Source organism: Diorhabda carinulata, chromosome 3 (genome assembly GCF_026250575.1).
Source record: "Diorhabda carinulata isolate Delta chromosome 3, icDioCari1.1, whole genome shotgun sequence".
Lineage (NCBI taxonomy): Eukaryota > Metazoa > Arthropoda > Insecta > Coleoptera > Chrysomelidae > Diorhabda > Diorhabda carinulata.
The window spans coordinates 13,845,423-13,863,021 of NC_079462.1; the positions used below are offsets into that span (position 1 = coordinate 13,845,423).

Consider the following 17,599-nt stretch of genomic DNA (forward strand, 5'->3'; position numbering starts at 1 on the left):
TACTATAGATGAGACTTTGGTACATTTCTACGATCCAGAAACAAAGCAACAATCGATGGAATGGCGACACTCCAAGACCTAACAAGTTTCTTGTCCAAAAATCTACTGGAAAAGTTTTTTCTTCAGTTTTTTTGGGATTGCCGTGGAGTAATCATGATTGATTTTTTTGTTTAAAAGGTCGTACATTCACTTCCAACGAGGAGGTAATAAAAGCTGTGGTCTGCTTTGCAGAGCAAGAAGAATCATTTTTTTAAGGTCTAGAGACGTTTAAGGTTCGCTGTAATGAATGTATCCAATTAAGAGGAGAATATGTTGAGTAATAAAATATTTTGACATTGAAATTTTGTTTGGTTTTATAGTAGGCAAAAATGTTTTCAATATATCCTTGTATAATAGTTCTGACATTGACTTTGATATTGGATAAAGCTTAAGACCTAGTGATATAACTTCTTTGTATATATAGCCACTCCAACGCTTTCCAGAATCTCAAAACAACGTAATATCAGTTATATTTCTTTTTTATTTCAACATGTAGATAATAGATACAAAAGACATCGATACTTTAGAAAAATAAAACCATGAAATACTAAAAAAGGATACATCCAATTATAAGAATTCAAAAATTCTTGAAACGGAATAAAATATAAGAAAAAATTTATAGAAATTATTCACATACATAGGAACAAGAAAGATGCTAATGATGAAAATGACCTAAATAATTTGAGTAATTCTATTTTATATATTTCAATGCAACTTGCGCGTACAAAAGAAAAGTCTAAAGAAGTGTAAAATTATAAAAACTATATATTTTGTGAATAAGGAATTAAGTAGACAGATATAATAGTATATCAAATCGTACGATTTAACTTTAGAATTGATATATCAGAAACGTGTGGTTATGTCTTCTAGCAGAACAAAATTTTATTTTACACTATTGTTATACAAATACACCGACAGAAAAAAGCTTTAGTGTGTTATGAGTTATCTCTTATCCATTTCCATTTTTTTATTTGTGTTAACCAAGACATCTCACTTTATATCATAAATTTATCTATTTATCTATAAATACTGACACCAAAATATTGCAAAATTTTTAATCACTGCTTTCTCAAAACAAGTATTTTTGAGATGTCTCCTTCTGTACGCACACAAGCCTATTGATAGCTTCTACTATTTTTTGATATATGAGAACTAAAAATGAAAAAAATTATTTATCATTAAAACGAAATTTTATTTCGATATTTACGTTTTAGATGATCTATCAATTAATATAATTATGCAAATTGTCAATGACAAAATATATTTTGATGAAGACATCAATATTTTTACCTGTTTTAAAAAACTAGAGATCTAAAATAGGTTATGAAGTTATGTTCTGGAAGAAAGGATTTTGTCGTTATCTGTGAGCGTTGTATTCAATTACTCTGCATAGAAATAATACAATTGAGCGAGATCGAGTATCAATATAGTTATCCTATCAGAGCAAAAAAAAATAATTTTGGAAAATCAAAAATGATCTCATCATTACTTAAAATTTAATTAAACAAATTACATGCAGCTTGAAGCACCTACTCAAATTACAGATAACAAATTTTTGAAAAAAATATTAAATCTCTGGATGAGAGACTTCACAGATGTTAAGGATTAAGGTGAAAATAACTTATGATTGGGAAGTAACTTACTTGGATCCACTAGATATTCTGGCAGATCTCTATTAGCGAGTTCTATATTGCTCCTTTTTCTTATCACACAAACTCTAACAGTATCTACCCAACCAATTAAAAGGGTTCTACTATCAGCCCAACGTAAATTACATCTAAATTTGTCTACTGAAACTCTAAAACAGAAATATAATTTTTCTTCAAGTGTATATTAATATCTATATTATTTTCTGCAACACAGATCGTAGAAATAATCTATTCTTTTACAAGTAAAATAAGAAACGCTCATTATTGTACTAGTAACAAAATACTGAAAAACGATAGCAACGTCTTATTATGGGCGTTGTAACCAGGTAGGCAGGAACTGCCATTTAATTTTTATTTAATTTGATGTTTGTCAGCGTTGAAAAGTGTATTGTAAAAATGTCTCAAGAAGAAGAATTTCAATGTACACTAACGCTTGAAGGATAAATAGTATATGTCACTCGGGACACTCGGAGCAGAAGAGCCATTATATATTTCGCTTAGTTTGCAAAGCCTTGGTTAACGCCTCGGCAGTGCAAGAATCTGAGCTCAACAATAATAATGGCCTTATACTCCTAGTTAAATACAAACTACATTCTAATGATTTCAATTATTCATAAAGTTCAATACAAATCTATTTTGGAATAGAGATGGAGACTTTACTGTACATATTTACTACCAAATGTGTTGCCAAATAAATATTACATCTCAATTTTTTACTATAAAATTCAGTTATAATTGTTTATCAAATTTGAATAAAATCTTTCTCACCCCGCAGAATGTCACCCCAACACGGTAAAATTCTCGAAACTCCATCTATCATTTTAGAAAAAATAATAATATTGTACAATTCAGTAATCACCATATAATGATGTAAGTAAATATGCATCACTAATTTATGAATTATTGATTTAAACCTGGAATTTTTAGAATGGTCGATCTCGATCCCTTGAAATCGCAAACTGTTTCTCGGGGGTGAACAAGCGAAAACTGATTTTTGGGAATCGAAAAGATGTGAAAATCGCATCCTGTTAATCAATACAAGCTCTCATTCAATACTTTCAAATATAAGTTGTGCTACGTGTAAAAACTTTTTTCTATTTACAGGTTTTTTGCGAGCTTTATGATGGCAAACACAAAAAAAAACAGACAGTTTGAACTACTTATAGTTTGGATTTGTTCTATCTCTTTGGAATCATTACTCGCCGATGTGTAGCATCATAATTTATATATGATGTTAATCTTTATCAAGTAACCTATAATACACATTTACTAGTAGTGACGTAAGGTAAATGCCACACATTTGGAAAGCACCTTATTTCACTGTCCATTGCGGGACTCAACAAATGATTTTGAGCAATAACATCGTTCAAAGTCAAATAGATTAGATGTGTTACGACGTGTAAAACATCTCATGCAATTTCTAATGATTTTATAATTATTCGGAATAAGGTAGGTATGATACCTAATACTTATTAAGACATAAATAAATCTTCCAAATTTTTCGGTTATTTAAGAAATCGTTTACTAAATATTGAATGTTTTGTCGAACTATGTGAATTAATTGTAATTAATTGATTAATTAAAGAGTCGATTTGTTAAAAAAAATTTATATGTATATATTAATTTCAATGTACATACCCGTAATTATCCTCCCATTTTATTAGTCCTAAAGAACATCTGGCAGTCATGTCATAAACTCTAACACCAATATTGCTAGACCATGCCAAAAAGTTTTCACCCCAACAAAGACTTCTAACGAGACCTTCACTTTCACAGAGAATAGTGGATTTGAGGTTTCCCAAAAATGTACGTTCATATAAAGTCAATTTGTCATCTCCTACAATATGTATTCTGGTAAATAAATTTGTTAATTTAGTACATCTTAGATCTTTATTATATGTTTTTTTAATAAATTGTCTTGATTTCACTTCTCTTTTACGTGATCAAGGCTTTTTAATGAAAATTATTCTAGACGTTTTGACCTATATTCGGTATTTTCCAATGTTTTTTGTCATTGATTTTTCTCACTTTTATTTATGTGAACCATTCCTAAAAATGCTTTTTTTTTATTTGAATCTGCTTCGAAGATTTGTTTAATTATAAAAAAAATCGAAACAATTTGAGTAAATTTAATAATTCCATTTTATAATGCCATATAATGAATCTGCCCAAGTTTTGAGAACTTAAAAAAACTACAAAAAACGTTTATTTTTAGAAACAACATATATTGCCCAAAATGATAAATGCATTAATAAGCAAACTGATTTAAATAACCTTAGTATAATTTAAGCATATCTTTTAAATTTATATATATTGTAAAGAAGTCTTTGCCAGCTATATTATTGAGAAGGTTTCTTATTGAGAAGGTGTCAAGGAAACACTAAAGACTAACTTTAATATATTTACCGAACATCGTCTGGGAAATAATTATTTAAGATTTCCGATAATTTTTGATATTATTAATGCTTAGAAAAATTTTTAAACTCATGGTATTCAATATTCAAATTGACATTGATAGAAATATGTCTATTCTATTCGTAAGCTCGGAAAATATATTAAAATTAGTCCACTTTGGTGTTTCCAACGTTCCCAATAAGAAACCGCTTATATATATATATATATATATATATATATATATATATATATATATATATATATATATATATATATATATATATTATAACTTATTTCTTAGACCTTTTCATATATTATTGCATCTAAATGTTCTTGATTTTAGGTCCCTTCTGTTTTTCTGTTTTAAAATTAGTTTTTTTAATAATTTTTTGAATATAAAATTTGACGTTTTGACTTTTCTTTAAATCTTTATGACAATAAATTTTATATGTTTATATGTTATAAGTGAAGTTGAACTTTATAGGTTAGGTGAAGTTAGTTGGTTATTATTGGCTTTAAATTTTTATAGAATTATTTTTTCAAAATCTAAAAGATATGCCCAAATTACACTAAGGTTATTTAAATCAGTTTTCTTATTAATGCATTGATCATTTTGTTGTTCCTAAACATAGACGTTTTTTATAGTTTTTTTCTGTTGTCAAAACTTTGGCAGATTCATAATTCATATTGTGTTCTTCATGATAGACATGAGTTACTAATGAACATCTATCAGAATATAATCTGCTATTACTCTTGTGGGAAGTTATCCGACTAATCAGTGACATTTTCGACTGACCAATGATCAATTTTTCTATCAACGTCAAGTTGAATATTGAATTTTGAAACCTATGAATTCAAAATTTAAATTTTTACAAGAATTAATACAATTCAAAATCACTGAAAATCTTAATTAATCTAATGTAAGTATGTAAGTACAATTTTTATTATTGTTATACATTTATACATATTTCTTATATTGTATTTGGCCATAATTTTAGTCCCAGACGATGAATATATAAAGATTCTAAAGCTCGGAAAATATATTAAAGTTAGTCCCCTCGCTAATGAACATCTAATATAGGATAGAGTGATAGCAGATTATATTCTAATAGATGCTTAAGCATACCAAAAGGTCTAGGAAATTACAGAAATTTATATGTATATATACTATTGAAGTAAAGAAGTGAATAATCAGTTTCTTTTTTTGGGAGGGATAAACTTATGTCTCCTGTATCATATTTTTTAATGAAGAATAATTTGATGTGTGAAACAGATATTACAAAATATAATCCATTATGTAATTTACTAATATAGGGGATATTAAAGAGCCCATTGTTCCCAAGATTTGTTGGTATTTTTAATTAATTTAGGAAAAATATGTTATTAAAAATTAATGTAAAAAATAAGTAAAAAACAAATTTAATGAGGGTAGTTGATTCTAAAAATATCTATCAACAAAATAGCATAGAATTATTGGACAAAAACACTATTTCTCTCCGTAGGTGTAAAATATGTAAAACTTTATAATTAAATTTTGCTTAACTAGCCTAAACCGTTGTATTATTTCTAGGATAATGATCTAGATTCATGATTCCCAAAATGGTTCAGGTGGACCACTAAGGGTCCACGGGAGACACGACGGGGGTCTACGTTGGACGTGACCAAAAACCGGGTCCACAATCGTAAGCGGGAGTAGCCAATGTAACTGTTAATTCGTCGTTAAAACTCAGCCACAACGCAAGTTTCCATAGATAGATCAAATCTCCAGTTTTTTTTTTCGAAATTTGGAAATTGATAGTAATGTAGATCCACCGGATCCAGCAAAAAGATCCAATTAAATTTTGACAAAAATGCTCATACAAATATGCTTTATTTGATTGGAGATTGATTTGCACTAAATAAGGACAACTAATGTTAAATTCTAAAAAAACTATAGCCTATCTATCTTTAATTCCACTATTCTAATTATGAATTAGATCTAAAAGTGATGATAGTTGACATTTACGGAGTGTCAGTAGCAGTTGAGTCAAATATGTTTTTCACTATATGTTTCAGGAGTTTGTTTGTCTTTTGATTACTCCTACTAGATCTTTATCTTTTGGTTTTGATTAGCACTTTTGAATTTATTTATTTTCAATAACTCGTAAAGACTTTTTTCCGCTTCAGCTAATACGGTTATTAGCGACGACAGAATACACTCACATTACATTACATTTTACAAATGAAAAAATATGTAACATATATAAGCCGGTGTCCTTTAAATAGCCCTTAAATTTTCTATTTTTATGTTTTTGCCTAGAGTCTCCGCTACATTCACTGAAATATCGTAGTTATTGTTTACACTCAATTAGTATATGTTTCACACTAAAATCTAAAACACAGGTATCGCATTTTGGTAACTCAGTTTGTCTTAGAAGATTTTCATGAGTTAAAATGCTATGACACAGGCGTAAGCGTGATATTCTCTCTTGATGTGGTCTGTAAGAATTCACTAATTGTTTGATTTCTTTCATATGGTTCTGTGTTGCACTCCATATGTTTTGCTACTTTAGATTTAATTTCACATTTTATATCTTGGAAAGAAACTTTATCTATTTGGATATAGAGAGGTCCTTTCTACCAATGTAAGAGTTATAATTTCGAAACAACCTAATGAGTAACGTATACGCTATAGAGCACTATTTATTTATTTTTTTAAATCTAGCTATTCTTGAAAAATGTTAAATGGAAACATGCAGTTTTAATTAAGGAATATAAAAGTAGACCAAATTAGCAACAGAATAGCTAAAATCGAATGTCAATATATTTTTCATATTACTAGATATCTTAAGAAATGTGTAAATTTTTAGCATTTTTTTTTAACATTTTTTGACTTCTCAAAATTGTCTTTCCTTGTTCTATTAATAATAGTTCCAATTATTATGTCAATATTACTTATGTTGTCACTGGGAAACTGTGTTATGGAAATATATAAAAAAAAGTAGTGGGCCATGAAAAAAACAAAGCAAAAAGATATGTCTTGTGTCAAATTAATAAACCTAGTAATTTGTTCATTTACGTGTCATTACGAGTTGTGAGCATTAAATTAGATATAAAATTTACTTAAAAATTATATCTAAGATGATTCTTACAAACAAAGAAGCATTTGATATGATAGGCATTTATTTTGAATGTATGAGAAATGCAACTGTTGCGACTAGGGTATATGGCATACAATATCCCCAAAGACGTCATCCCGGTAACAGAGTTTTTCGTCGACTCATACACAGTTTAAAAATAACTGTAAATGTAAATCTTCCCGTATTTAGAAGACATGACAGAGGTCGTTCAGAGGAAAACGCAATGAATGTTTTGGCATGTGTGCAATTTAACCGGCATTTAAGTATTACAGCAATAAGTAGAGACTTAGGAATAAGCAGAACCACCATTCAACGTATTTTGACAGGACACAGGTAAATTATGATGTAAAAAGATTTGTTTCTTAAACAAAATATACCCACATAATATTATTTGTGGGCATGGTTATATTTTAACATAATAATTTATTTATCATTCCGAAAAGATATTTAATAGGACATTATATTTCTTTTAGATTTCATCCATATCATATAGTACTGCATGAACAATTGGTTGATCGTGATTACGACAGAAGGTGGGATTATTGGAACTGGTTACTACATATGGTAAATGATGACCCTCACTGTCACGTATTTTGTGGTCAGACTAAAACTTGTAAAATCAAATATAAGCTGAATTTCTTGAAGAATATGATAATCATAGTTTAAGTGCATCTTAATTAGGAAAAATTTGTGAATTATTAATTTTATAATTTTTGGTATTCAATTACGTCCTCTAGTGGTGGACCTACAGCTCTGTAAATAATTTCCAGGTTTTTCTCGAGGTCACTTTTGTTATAAATTTTTTTTTCCTGAAGCTGTACTATAAACGGTTCCTGAGATATGGCCGAGAGCCATTCTTATTGGGACACCCGGTACAATATTTATTGCAACTTTGGTGTTGAAACTGTAAATGTAGGTATAACTGAAATTATGGAATTTAGGTATAGAGAATATTATATGAAAAATAATCGGGATTTCTAAACACACAAAATATATAGAGTGATCCATTTGAAATAACATAGTTCATTATTTCTCCGAAAAAAAGGGAAGATCTGACAACAGTGTAGATACCACCATAATACCGGCTGTATCACAAGACCTTTTGGCATAAAAATTTATAAAAATCGTACAAGCTGTTTCCAAGATAATTGAGGAGTTCCATACATAAAACTCACTCTGTATATATTTTCTATTCTGATTAAAAATTGGTTTTAACTGGTAATAATTTTTATATGCTGTTCTAATCTTAATCTGTCTTAATCAAATTATTTTGTTCCAAGAGAGGGATAATAATGTAGTAATGAAAATGAAATAAAAATAGAAAGAATTGAAATTTGTTACTACTTACAATAGTAATCTTACCTGTAATAAATCTTTTATTTGCACCAAGCTTGTAATAATGCGGATCTAAAGCTATAGTTTTAACAAGCCTTCCAAGATTAAGATTTGCATTATTTTCTTTGGAGAACAAACTGTGTATAAAAACTTTTCCATCATCAGAACAGGTAGCAATAAACTCCCCATTTAAATCTATTGATATCTGATTTACACTAACAGTATGCGCTTTTAGTTCCTTGTTTTGAATGCTGTTACCTTGATAATCTAAGATATGAATTTCTCCCCAATGTGATCCTAAACATATAAACTGAAAAGTAATGTTAAAATAAAATTGTGTAATTGGGACTTTTATGTAAAAATATATTAAAATAAAACTGAAATCTATTACATAATCGAATTAAGGTTTATAAACCCAAACAGTCTAAAAGGTTATAATTTAATATAAGAAACAATGCAATAAAAATAAATGGTTTTTGTAGGTTGACTTTTCAATATGAAAAATCCTCCAAAAAACGAAACACAATGATCTGAAACTATTATAACAACTCGTTCAGTGTTAGGATTCGAAATCAGCTTAAAAATGATCACTTGATCCAGGATCATAGTTTCGGAAAAGCTCAAAAAACTATAATTTTTTAATAAATACCTACTTTTGGATGAACGGCTATACAAGTTGCTGATGAAGTCAATAATATATTCTGTACATCATTAGAGAGTCTTACATACTTCAATTTTGGTTCTATTTCATCGTCTGAACTCTCGGTATCACTACTGTAGTTCTGAAAATATAAAAAGTGTTTTTTAAAATCAATATTTTGTTAGATTAATTTCAAGTATTTCCTTGAAAAACATTGATTTTGAATTATACTGATGTTTACATACATTTAAATTAATATCAGACATTTTTTATTCTTAAGAAATGCCTAAAATTTTTCATGTTCTAAATAAAAAATAATGATGATTCATAAAAATATTGATAACCGCAATGTTGACTATTATATGTCAGTTAGACAGATAACCAGACGAACGATTTCTTCTTTTTCGTTTCATTTTTAACAGCTACATGTCGATTTATTATTAGGGTGGATAGAAATGTAGTATACAAATAATCTGCATTGTAAACTGAATTTAAAAGAAAAAATACTGGAAATGTCAGTGAATTTAATTTTGATAAAGTAAACAAATTGCTTTTTTGTTTTATGGTGTTGAGGACTCAATAAATCCTTTTTTTCTACAAGTGTATAATAATATCTACATTATTTACGGCAACACAGATTGTAAATATAACCTATTCTTTTACTAGTAAAATAATAACGCTCATTATTGTACTAGTAACAAAATAATGAGAAACGATAGCAACGTCTTATTATGAGTGATGTAACCAAATGGACAGGAACTGCCATTTAATTTGATGCTTGTTAGTTTTAAAAAGTGTATTGTAAAAATGTGTAGCCAAAAATAATATAGATATTATTATACGCTTAAAGAAAAAATACTGTCACTCGCAGCAGAAGACCCATTTTATGTTTCACCCAGTTTGCACAGCCTCGACAGTGCAAGAATCTGATGTCAACAATGATGATAGCCTTCTACTCCTAATAACAAAATGTACTATTAGATGTTTCAGTGAAACTAATCAACTGAAACCAAGTATTTTAGTTAGTAAGCTTTCAAGCAATTTACAAAATTTAGACACTTGTATTTATTTAGTGCTTAAATTAGGGGACATTTTTAGACATTAATTTCCACTGTTGCTTTCAATTGAGTCAAACATGAATGAATACTTTTAAAAGTTGCAAAATGATAACCCAGTAGCCATTGAAAGGTACGCGGACAAATTGAGCTTCAGATGAAGTTAGACAGCTCAAAAGGGCTTATTAAGAAATATTACACTATACCAAATTTTAAAATAAAATCTGTGGATGATTAAATTTTACTCGACTGGTGAAGATTGCTACATCAGTAAAAAAATAATGTCTGAAACTTCTGAAATAACAAGTTTATCTTTCAAAAATTGAGCAAATTATAGACTTAGATACCGAAATTGAAATTTCTGTATCTACTGTTTATACCTCCTTATTGACTTGTAGGACGTAGAGATTTGGTTTCACCTAACAGTTGTAAAATTTAAAAACAGTTCCAGTTGGGTTGCCTTGTATAAAACTATTTTTTATTATTACACATTTGAAGAACAAATTTTTCAATAAAATTAAAATTCATTCAAATTTTTATAAACAACATTAATCTATGGGGGAAAGTACGATTTCCGTGACGCCGCAATTTAACAGCGGATTTGGCTTAATTAGGCCAAAATAAATCGAAAATAAAGAATGAAATTTTTTGATATCTCGCTTCGTTTTCGAGATATCGATACTTAAAATTATAATCAAACGTTAGTTCAAAATTCGCTTTATTGAACAGATGGCATTCAATACTTCGTTTCAAATGAATATTTTATCACTTCAAATTCAATATGAATTTGATTTCAATAAACAAAAGATTTTTTATTTAATTTTTGTATTATTTACCCTGATACTCCAAAATTATATTGAAAAAAAAAACAGGTTTTTATAGCAAAATGAGCTATTTTTGATAATTTTCATCACTGTGATGAATATAACTTAATATATGATAAATACATGAATTTGATGTTGTTCATAAAGAATTGTTTAAATATCTCAGAAATATACATAGGGCGTAGGTGGAGCTGGGCCATATATAGACTAGACCTTTTACAAACGGACTAGACAGTTCATTAAAAGACAAACTTTTTACACATATAGACTAATATCCTCAGTCCTTTTCTATATGGACTAGTCCTTTTATATATGGTCTATTTTTCATAAATGGTCTGTAACATATACAAATATTAAATAAAAATAAATTTTTCCAACTTCAAGTATCGATATCTTGAAAACTAAGCGAGATATCAAAAAATTTTATTCTTCATTTTAGACTTATTCTATTAAATCTAGGAGCCACGGATATCGGATTCATGCCAATCTATGGATTAAATGAGAGTAACTTTTTCATAGAATAGAATTCTTTTTAAAATTATTTAGTTCAGTTCAGTCCAAATGAGAAGTTATTTATTTGAACACAAGCAATTGAAACTAACATTGTTAAACTTCATACCATAAAACATCCAATTTTCATAGATAAATTGTGAAACTAGATTTTGTAAAAAACATGTTAGATTATACCTACCATATTTTGTTTTGGGTCCAAAAATATACAGTTCTGATTTGGAAATTTTTAATAACTACAATGAAAATAAGTTTTGTTATATTTCACTAATTTGTACACATTGAATGTTGATCTGTGTGGATTATTGGGAATAAAAAATAATACATTATTTTTTTCAATATAAATGGAGTAAATTGTATATTTGAACTCAGTTTCTAGTTTTGATCACTTTTTACAATAATTTTTGATGTTAAATATAATGGTGAGTGAAATTAGTACTAGTTTTCTACACATTCTTGTAATTCAATATTGTTCTTATTTTGATAGTTAAACATCAACATCATCACTATTTTCACTGTCAGAATAAGTGGATAGCAAAGAAAGTCCACCTCCAATAGAGTCTTTTGTAGATTTTTGCTTATAATCTTTTTCAAGTTTTGACTCTTGTACAGCTTCTCCATTTTTGCCAATTTTAATTAAGCCCATTAATGATTTTTTCTTCACCAAAGAACTGGCATTTGATCCATTTTTGGCCCAAGTGCATGAAATACTTGAATTGGTTCTTTCCTTCTCATTTTCAATGGTTTTAGACACTTTTGTTACTAATTGATCATCTTCAATAATTTCTTCTTCTACAACTAATTTCCTTTTAGAATTAGAGAATTTCACTGTCTTTATATATTCTTCATCTAACTGTTGTAAACGTTCTTCCCGTTCTCTCTCACTTATTGTGGTATCATATGCTAAGAGCATAGTATCATAATCAACGACTTGTTGCCTTCTATTCAAATCTTTCAACTCTTCTAAAGACTCTAATAATTCAATTTCATTTTTAGACTGCTTAGTTCTGTTTTCTAAAAGTTTCATTGGATTGCTGGCTTCTTCCTCCTTTGCTTCCTCTTCTTCTCTCAATGCTTGCTCTTCTGCCAACTTTAATGCCATAAAATTTCTTGTTGCACCTGCTTCGATTTCATAATCTGTATTTTTTGGATCTGTTTTGAATGAAATTTCTTGTAAACATCTAGTACATTTAATATAAAATCTGTATATTCTAATTCCTAAGTAATCTTGGTTTTCCACATCTTCTTTCCTGGCATTGAACTTTTTTCCTTTGTAAATATATTCTCCACAAGTGGCACATCGCATATTAAAGGGAGCCATAAGACGAACTGTGTATTGTCGATTTTTTGGCAATTTCATGCGTGGAATTTTCGATGGATCAAAATCTGGTGGATAATATTTGTTCAACACTTTACGCTCAGACATTGTTAAAACTTATTCGATTTGTAACAGCTTAACAGTTATAACTTCTTATTTAAAAACTAATTTCTTATTTAGGTTGATCTAACCTAAAACTAATTTTGACATTAAGCACATCAAACAAAAATAATTTGAGCATACGCTAAACTGCACTCCAGACCAATCAGAAAGTCGTGCCAATTGTACACGGAGCCCGCTAAATTTAAATAGAATGTGGCTGTATAAAATCAAGTCTTTTTTTTAGTTTTCGATATATTTATGAAGTGAGTGGTAAAAAAAATAAATTAAAATTATTTTATGTGGTTGCTACTTCTTGTCAGGTGCTGTACGATATATAAGAAAAAAAATTCTAAATTGAGAATAAAACTTCAACTGCTGCAGCACTTTTCATTTAAATTAATAATGATGAAAATTAATTTATTCTCTATTCTATTTGGGATTAATAAAAGACTGAAAATAAATCAAAATTTTAATTAATTTACACATATGTTACAATAAAATTCCATATTATTCTGAAATATTTATTTTCCTTCACACTTTTTCAGGTTTATGTTTGACAAAAAATTCTTAACTAGAGAGTTTTTTTTTGACACGTTTATACTGTGTGGATTCTAAAAAATATTATATTTAATTATGTAGTAATTAACAAAATATATTATAACCTTCACATTCTTACTTTTTATTCAATTAAAACTTTTATTTATTCATTTCTCTTTTTTACTTGTTGGGTATTACAAGAACTCCAGACAAAATTTTTAATATGCTTTCAAAATTCTCGGCTTGCACATTTCTAAGTTTTTAATTCAAATCAATTTTTACAAATAACAAAATATATGAATACATTACTAAAATGTTAAAAACATTTTTTCTATGATTCTATTTTATTTTCATCTGTGAGTGGCGATAGGTTATTGTCATGTGCTTCTTGAAATATTTATCATTAAATTTGTAGCGAATTAAAGATTTCCAAGGCTCATCTATTCTTAAATCCTCTTCGTCAAAAAATAACAATACCTTGTTCAACACTCTAAATCACAAAATTTGTTGTAAGAAGCTTTATTATAAAAGTTATTACTTATAAAATTAGATTTTACCTTAAATAGCCTCATCTAAATAATATTCCTCCACATCTTTTCATCTATGATTGCTTCCAGTACATTTAATTACCCTATAAAAACAAAATAAATTGAATAAACATTGAAATAAGCTAAATACTTAAAATTGAGTTCTCCACTAAATGTATCATACTTTAAAAACTTATTCAAAGTTTCTATTGGTATTGATTCCTGTATGATTTCTGTAACACTGGGTCCACATTTTATTTCTTTCTTCACTCTGAATATAGTAACAGCTAAAAAAATGTATATTATTATTATTAGGTATCATCTCTAAAAGAGAGATAAATACTATAATACTTATATATTTACTTTGGTAAATATGAATTGATTTTGCTCTTATAAAGACCTATTTAAAATATTTGTCCCTCAACTCCAAAAAATTGTCAATATTCGTCTCCTTTAATATGCTTGTCATCATTGTCTTCATTTCCTTTATTATTTCAATTCTTATATTATTTTGTGTGTTCACATATCTTCTCTTTATATTCCAATTCCTAACATCATGCCACATATAAAGTAATTTTCTAATTGGAAAAACCCTCACTTCTGAATTCATTGTTCCACATGTGTTTCATTAATTGTCATCTTATGTGACCCTAATTAATAATCTACTATTAAAAATAAGTCGGGTTTTCCTTCCTGACGTTATAACTCCATAACGCACGAACCGATTTCCACGGTTTTGCATTCGTTGGAAAGGTCTCGGGCTCCGTGAGGTTTATAGCAAAGAAAATTCAGGAAAAATTTCAACAGAAAAGCGGGAAAATCTTTTTTCACATACATAGCATGTACTACAAACCAATATTTTAAGTCGATCAAGATGTGACATAGTTTTGGCGTTAGCATCATCTGGAATTGCGGCGACTCTTCTAGATGGTGGTCGTACTGCTCATTCTGCGCTTAAGTTGCCACTCAATTTAAACACAATGAATACTTCAACATGCAATATTTCCCAGTGCAATGGAAAAATTGTTGATGCAATGCAAGCTCATTGTTTGGGATGAGTGCACAAAGGCACATAAGAAATCACTTGAAGCTCTTAACTTCACACTGAACAACATCTTTGGCGGCTTAATGATATTGCTGGCAGGCGATTTCAGACAGACGTTGCCAGTAATTCCTCGTGGAACGCCTGCAGATGAATTGAATGCTTCAAGAAATTGAAGAATATATATATATATATATATATATATATATATATATATATATATATATATATATATATATATATATGAATGGGCCAGGGGAAGAACATGATAACTCCAATTTTTTTCAATTTTCAGTTTATAAGTGGTTGGTAGAATTGAGTTCTACAAGATGACAAAATACTGTGGGGAACAACATGATAACTCCAGAGATATTTACGAACAAAATAATCAGTTCCAGGGGAATAACTCGATAAGTGCCAGTCGCTCAGGGAAATAACTTGATAACTCCATAGTTCATGCGTTGGCCACCAGCAGCAGTAGTGTATTATTGTTTATACTCATAACGACAGAAGGTTATGTTTTGCTGTTATTAAGTTAGTGTTGTGTCTTTTCAGTTTTATTAACATTAACTAGTGTCTAATTAGGCTAAAGTTAAGTTTATAGTTTAAGCCTACAATGGAAAGTGCGTCCTCAGAAGAAGAGATCGAGTGCAAACCACCGTCAGCAAGGAAGAGGCCTAAACACGGGCGATTAAAGGAGGTTAGTAAAAAGATTAATTTACAGAGCAGAGAGGCAGGTGAACCTTGTAAATGTAAAGACAAATGTTTTGAAGCTATTACTGAACGTGAAAGGGCCGAAGTTTTACGACATATTAACTCCCTAAAAAGTCATGATGAAGTGAATCTCTATTTGACAGGATTAGTGACGATTCTACCTGTTCAGCGTCACCGGGTGAAAAATGAGTTAGATGCCAAATTTAAAGACGCTACTTACTGTTATGCAGTACGAGTAATGAGAAATAACACTGCTCAAGAATTTAAAGTGTGTAAAAACGCATTCATATCTATACATGGAATTTCTCGAGGCAAGATTGACTATATTCTGAATCAAATGAAGAAAACAGGAACTCCACCTAAGTATAATAAAGGTAAACATGAAAATAGGCCACACAAACTTTCAGATGAGACTCTTGACGCTATACGCAGCCACATAAAATCTTTCAAAGGCCGTGAAAGCCACTATAGTCAAAAGGATTCCAAAAAAAAATATCTGCGAGATGATTTAAATGTGTCTAAAATGTTTAAACTCTTTCAAGATTGTCATCCTAATATTAGATGTAGTTTAGAGTCATATCGTACAATATTTAATAAAGAATTCAACATTTCGTTCGGATATCCTAGAACCGATACATGTAGTTCATGTGATAAATATGCTGTACAGAAAAAATTCCTCGAAAAACAGTTTGCCGAAGAAAAGGATGAAGAAAAAAAACAAAACCTATCCAGAGATATTCGTAAAATGGATATTGAACATGAAGTTCATTTAACTAATGCTCAGGTTTTCTATGATAGAAAAAAAGCAGCAAGAAAAGCAAGCAGAAAATCACCTCATAAGGAGGCAATTTGTATGGACTATGCGAAGAATTATCCCTGCCCAAACATTGCTACTAATGACGTATATTACAAAAGACAGTTGTCTGTTTATGCTTTTAACATTCATGTCATGTCTGATAGTAGGAGCCTAATTTATATATATCCCCAAACAATCGCAAGTAAAGGGAGTGATGAGGTAGCATCATTTTTCCATGACTTTATCTACAATCACTTAGACAAGAAAGTCAGACCTAGAAATATTCTCTGACTCATGCGCGGGGCAAAACAAAAATAAAACTATACTCCGACTTATGCATCATGTAGTTCATGTGGAAAATAGATTAGATTACATCAAAATGACATTCCCTATCCGAGGGCACTCGTATTTAGAGTGTGATAAGAACACTGCTTTGGTGAAACACACTGCACCTTCTGAAACTCCCCAAGATTGGGTAACTGTTTTTCAAAACGCAAGATGTAAGCCATCTCCATTTACTGTTGTAGAAGTAGACCAGGAAATGGTAAAAGATTGGTCGTCGTTTTTAGATGAGAGGTACAAGTCAAAAAAGCTGCCATGCAAATCAAGAGAAATAAGGGAATTTGAAGTTTTGAAAGAACACCCTGCTTTAATAAGAAACCGCCAAAAATTCAATGGCCCCTGGTATGAAACCCCAGTTTTGCCTAAACTGAAAAAGAAGAAAGAAAAAAATCTGCCTCCTGAAGAAGTGCAAAGAAGATTTACGGAATGGCAGAGAGGAAATCTTTCAAACGGGGAGTTTCATTTGCCCGATCCTGTTTATGAAGGTAGGTGATTTTACCTCTATTTTAAACTAACCTTAACTCAACTTAGTTATCCAAGCCTATCCAGACTAAGCCTAGCCCTTGTTAAATTTTCCCCCCTACTTGACACTAAACCTACTTTTAGTTTTGGACTTTTTTGTAGTTTCTTTCTTGAAGTCACTACACAAAAATTAT

General features: G+C 29.4%; 2 protein-coding genes across 4 annotated transcripts in view; both read right to left on the reverse strand.

The window, feature by feature from the left end:
* LOC130891034 (vacuolar protein sorting-associated protein 41 homolog) overlaps positions 1-9,570 on the reverse strand; it is a 46,652-nt gene extending 37,082 nt beyond the window's left edge. For 2 of the 3 annotated variants that reach the window (XR_009058844.1, XR_009058843.1), the window contains exons 1-5: positions 9,422-9,555; positions 9,190-9,318; positions 8,564-8,846; positions 3,327-3,525; positions 1,683-1,837 (exon numbers count right to left, since the gene is read on the reverse strand). Coding sequence is in view for 1 of the 3 variants with exons in the window: in XM_057795522.1 (XP_057651505.1) it covers positions 1,683-1,837; positions 3,327-3,525; positions 8,564-8,846; positions 9,190-9,318; positions 9,422-9,442 (787 nt within the window). In the remaining 2 variants the exon portion in view is untranslated. Of the gene's footprint in view, positions 1-1,682; positions 1,838-3,326; positions 3,526-8,563; positions 8,847-9,189; positions 9,319-9,421 lie in introns of all 3 variants that reach the window. The other variant, XM_057795522.1, reaches the window with a different exon arrangement.
* A 2,216-nt stretch (positions 9,571-11,786) lies between these two features.
* Positions 11,787-13,110, reverse strand: LOC130891039 (splicing factor YJU2). The gene has a single exon (XM_057795530.1). It carries the CDS (start codon positions 12,989-12,991, stop codon positions 12,053-12,055), a length of 939 nt encoding a protein of 312 aa, XP_057651513.1. The 5' UTR covers positions 12,992-13,110; the 3' UTR covers positions 11,787-12,052.
* Positions 13,111-17,599: the final 4,489 nt, after the last annotated feature.

Bases quoted from the DNA above. Each gene is read 5' to 3' on its own strand.
- LOC130891039 (XM_057795530.1), bottom strand. From the start codon at position 12,991: ATGTCTGAGCGTAAAGTGTTGAACAAATATTATCCACCAGATTTTGAT.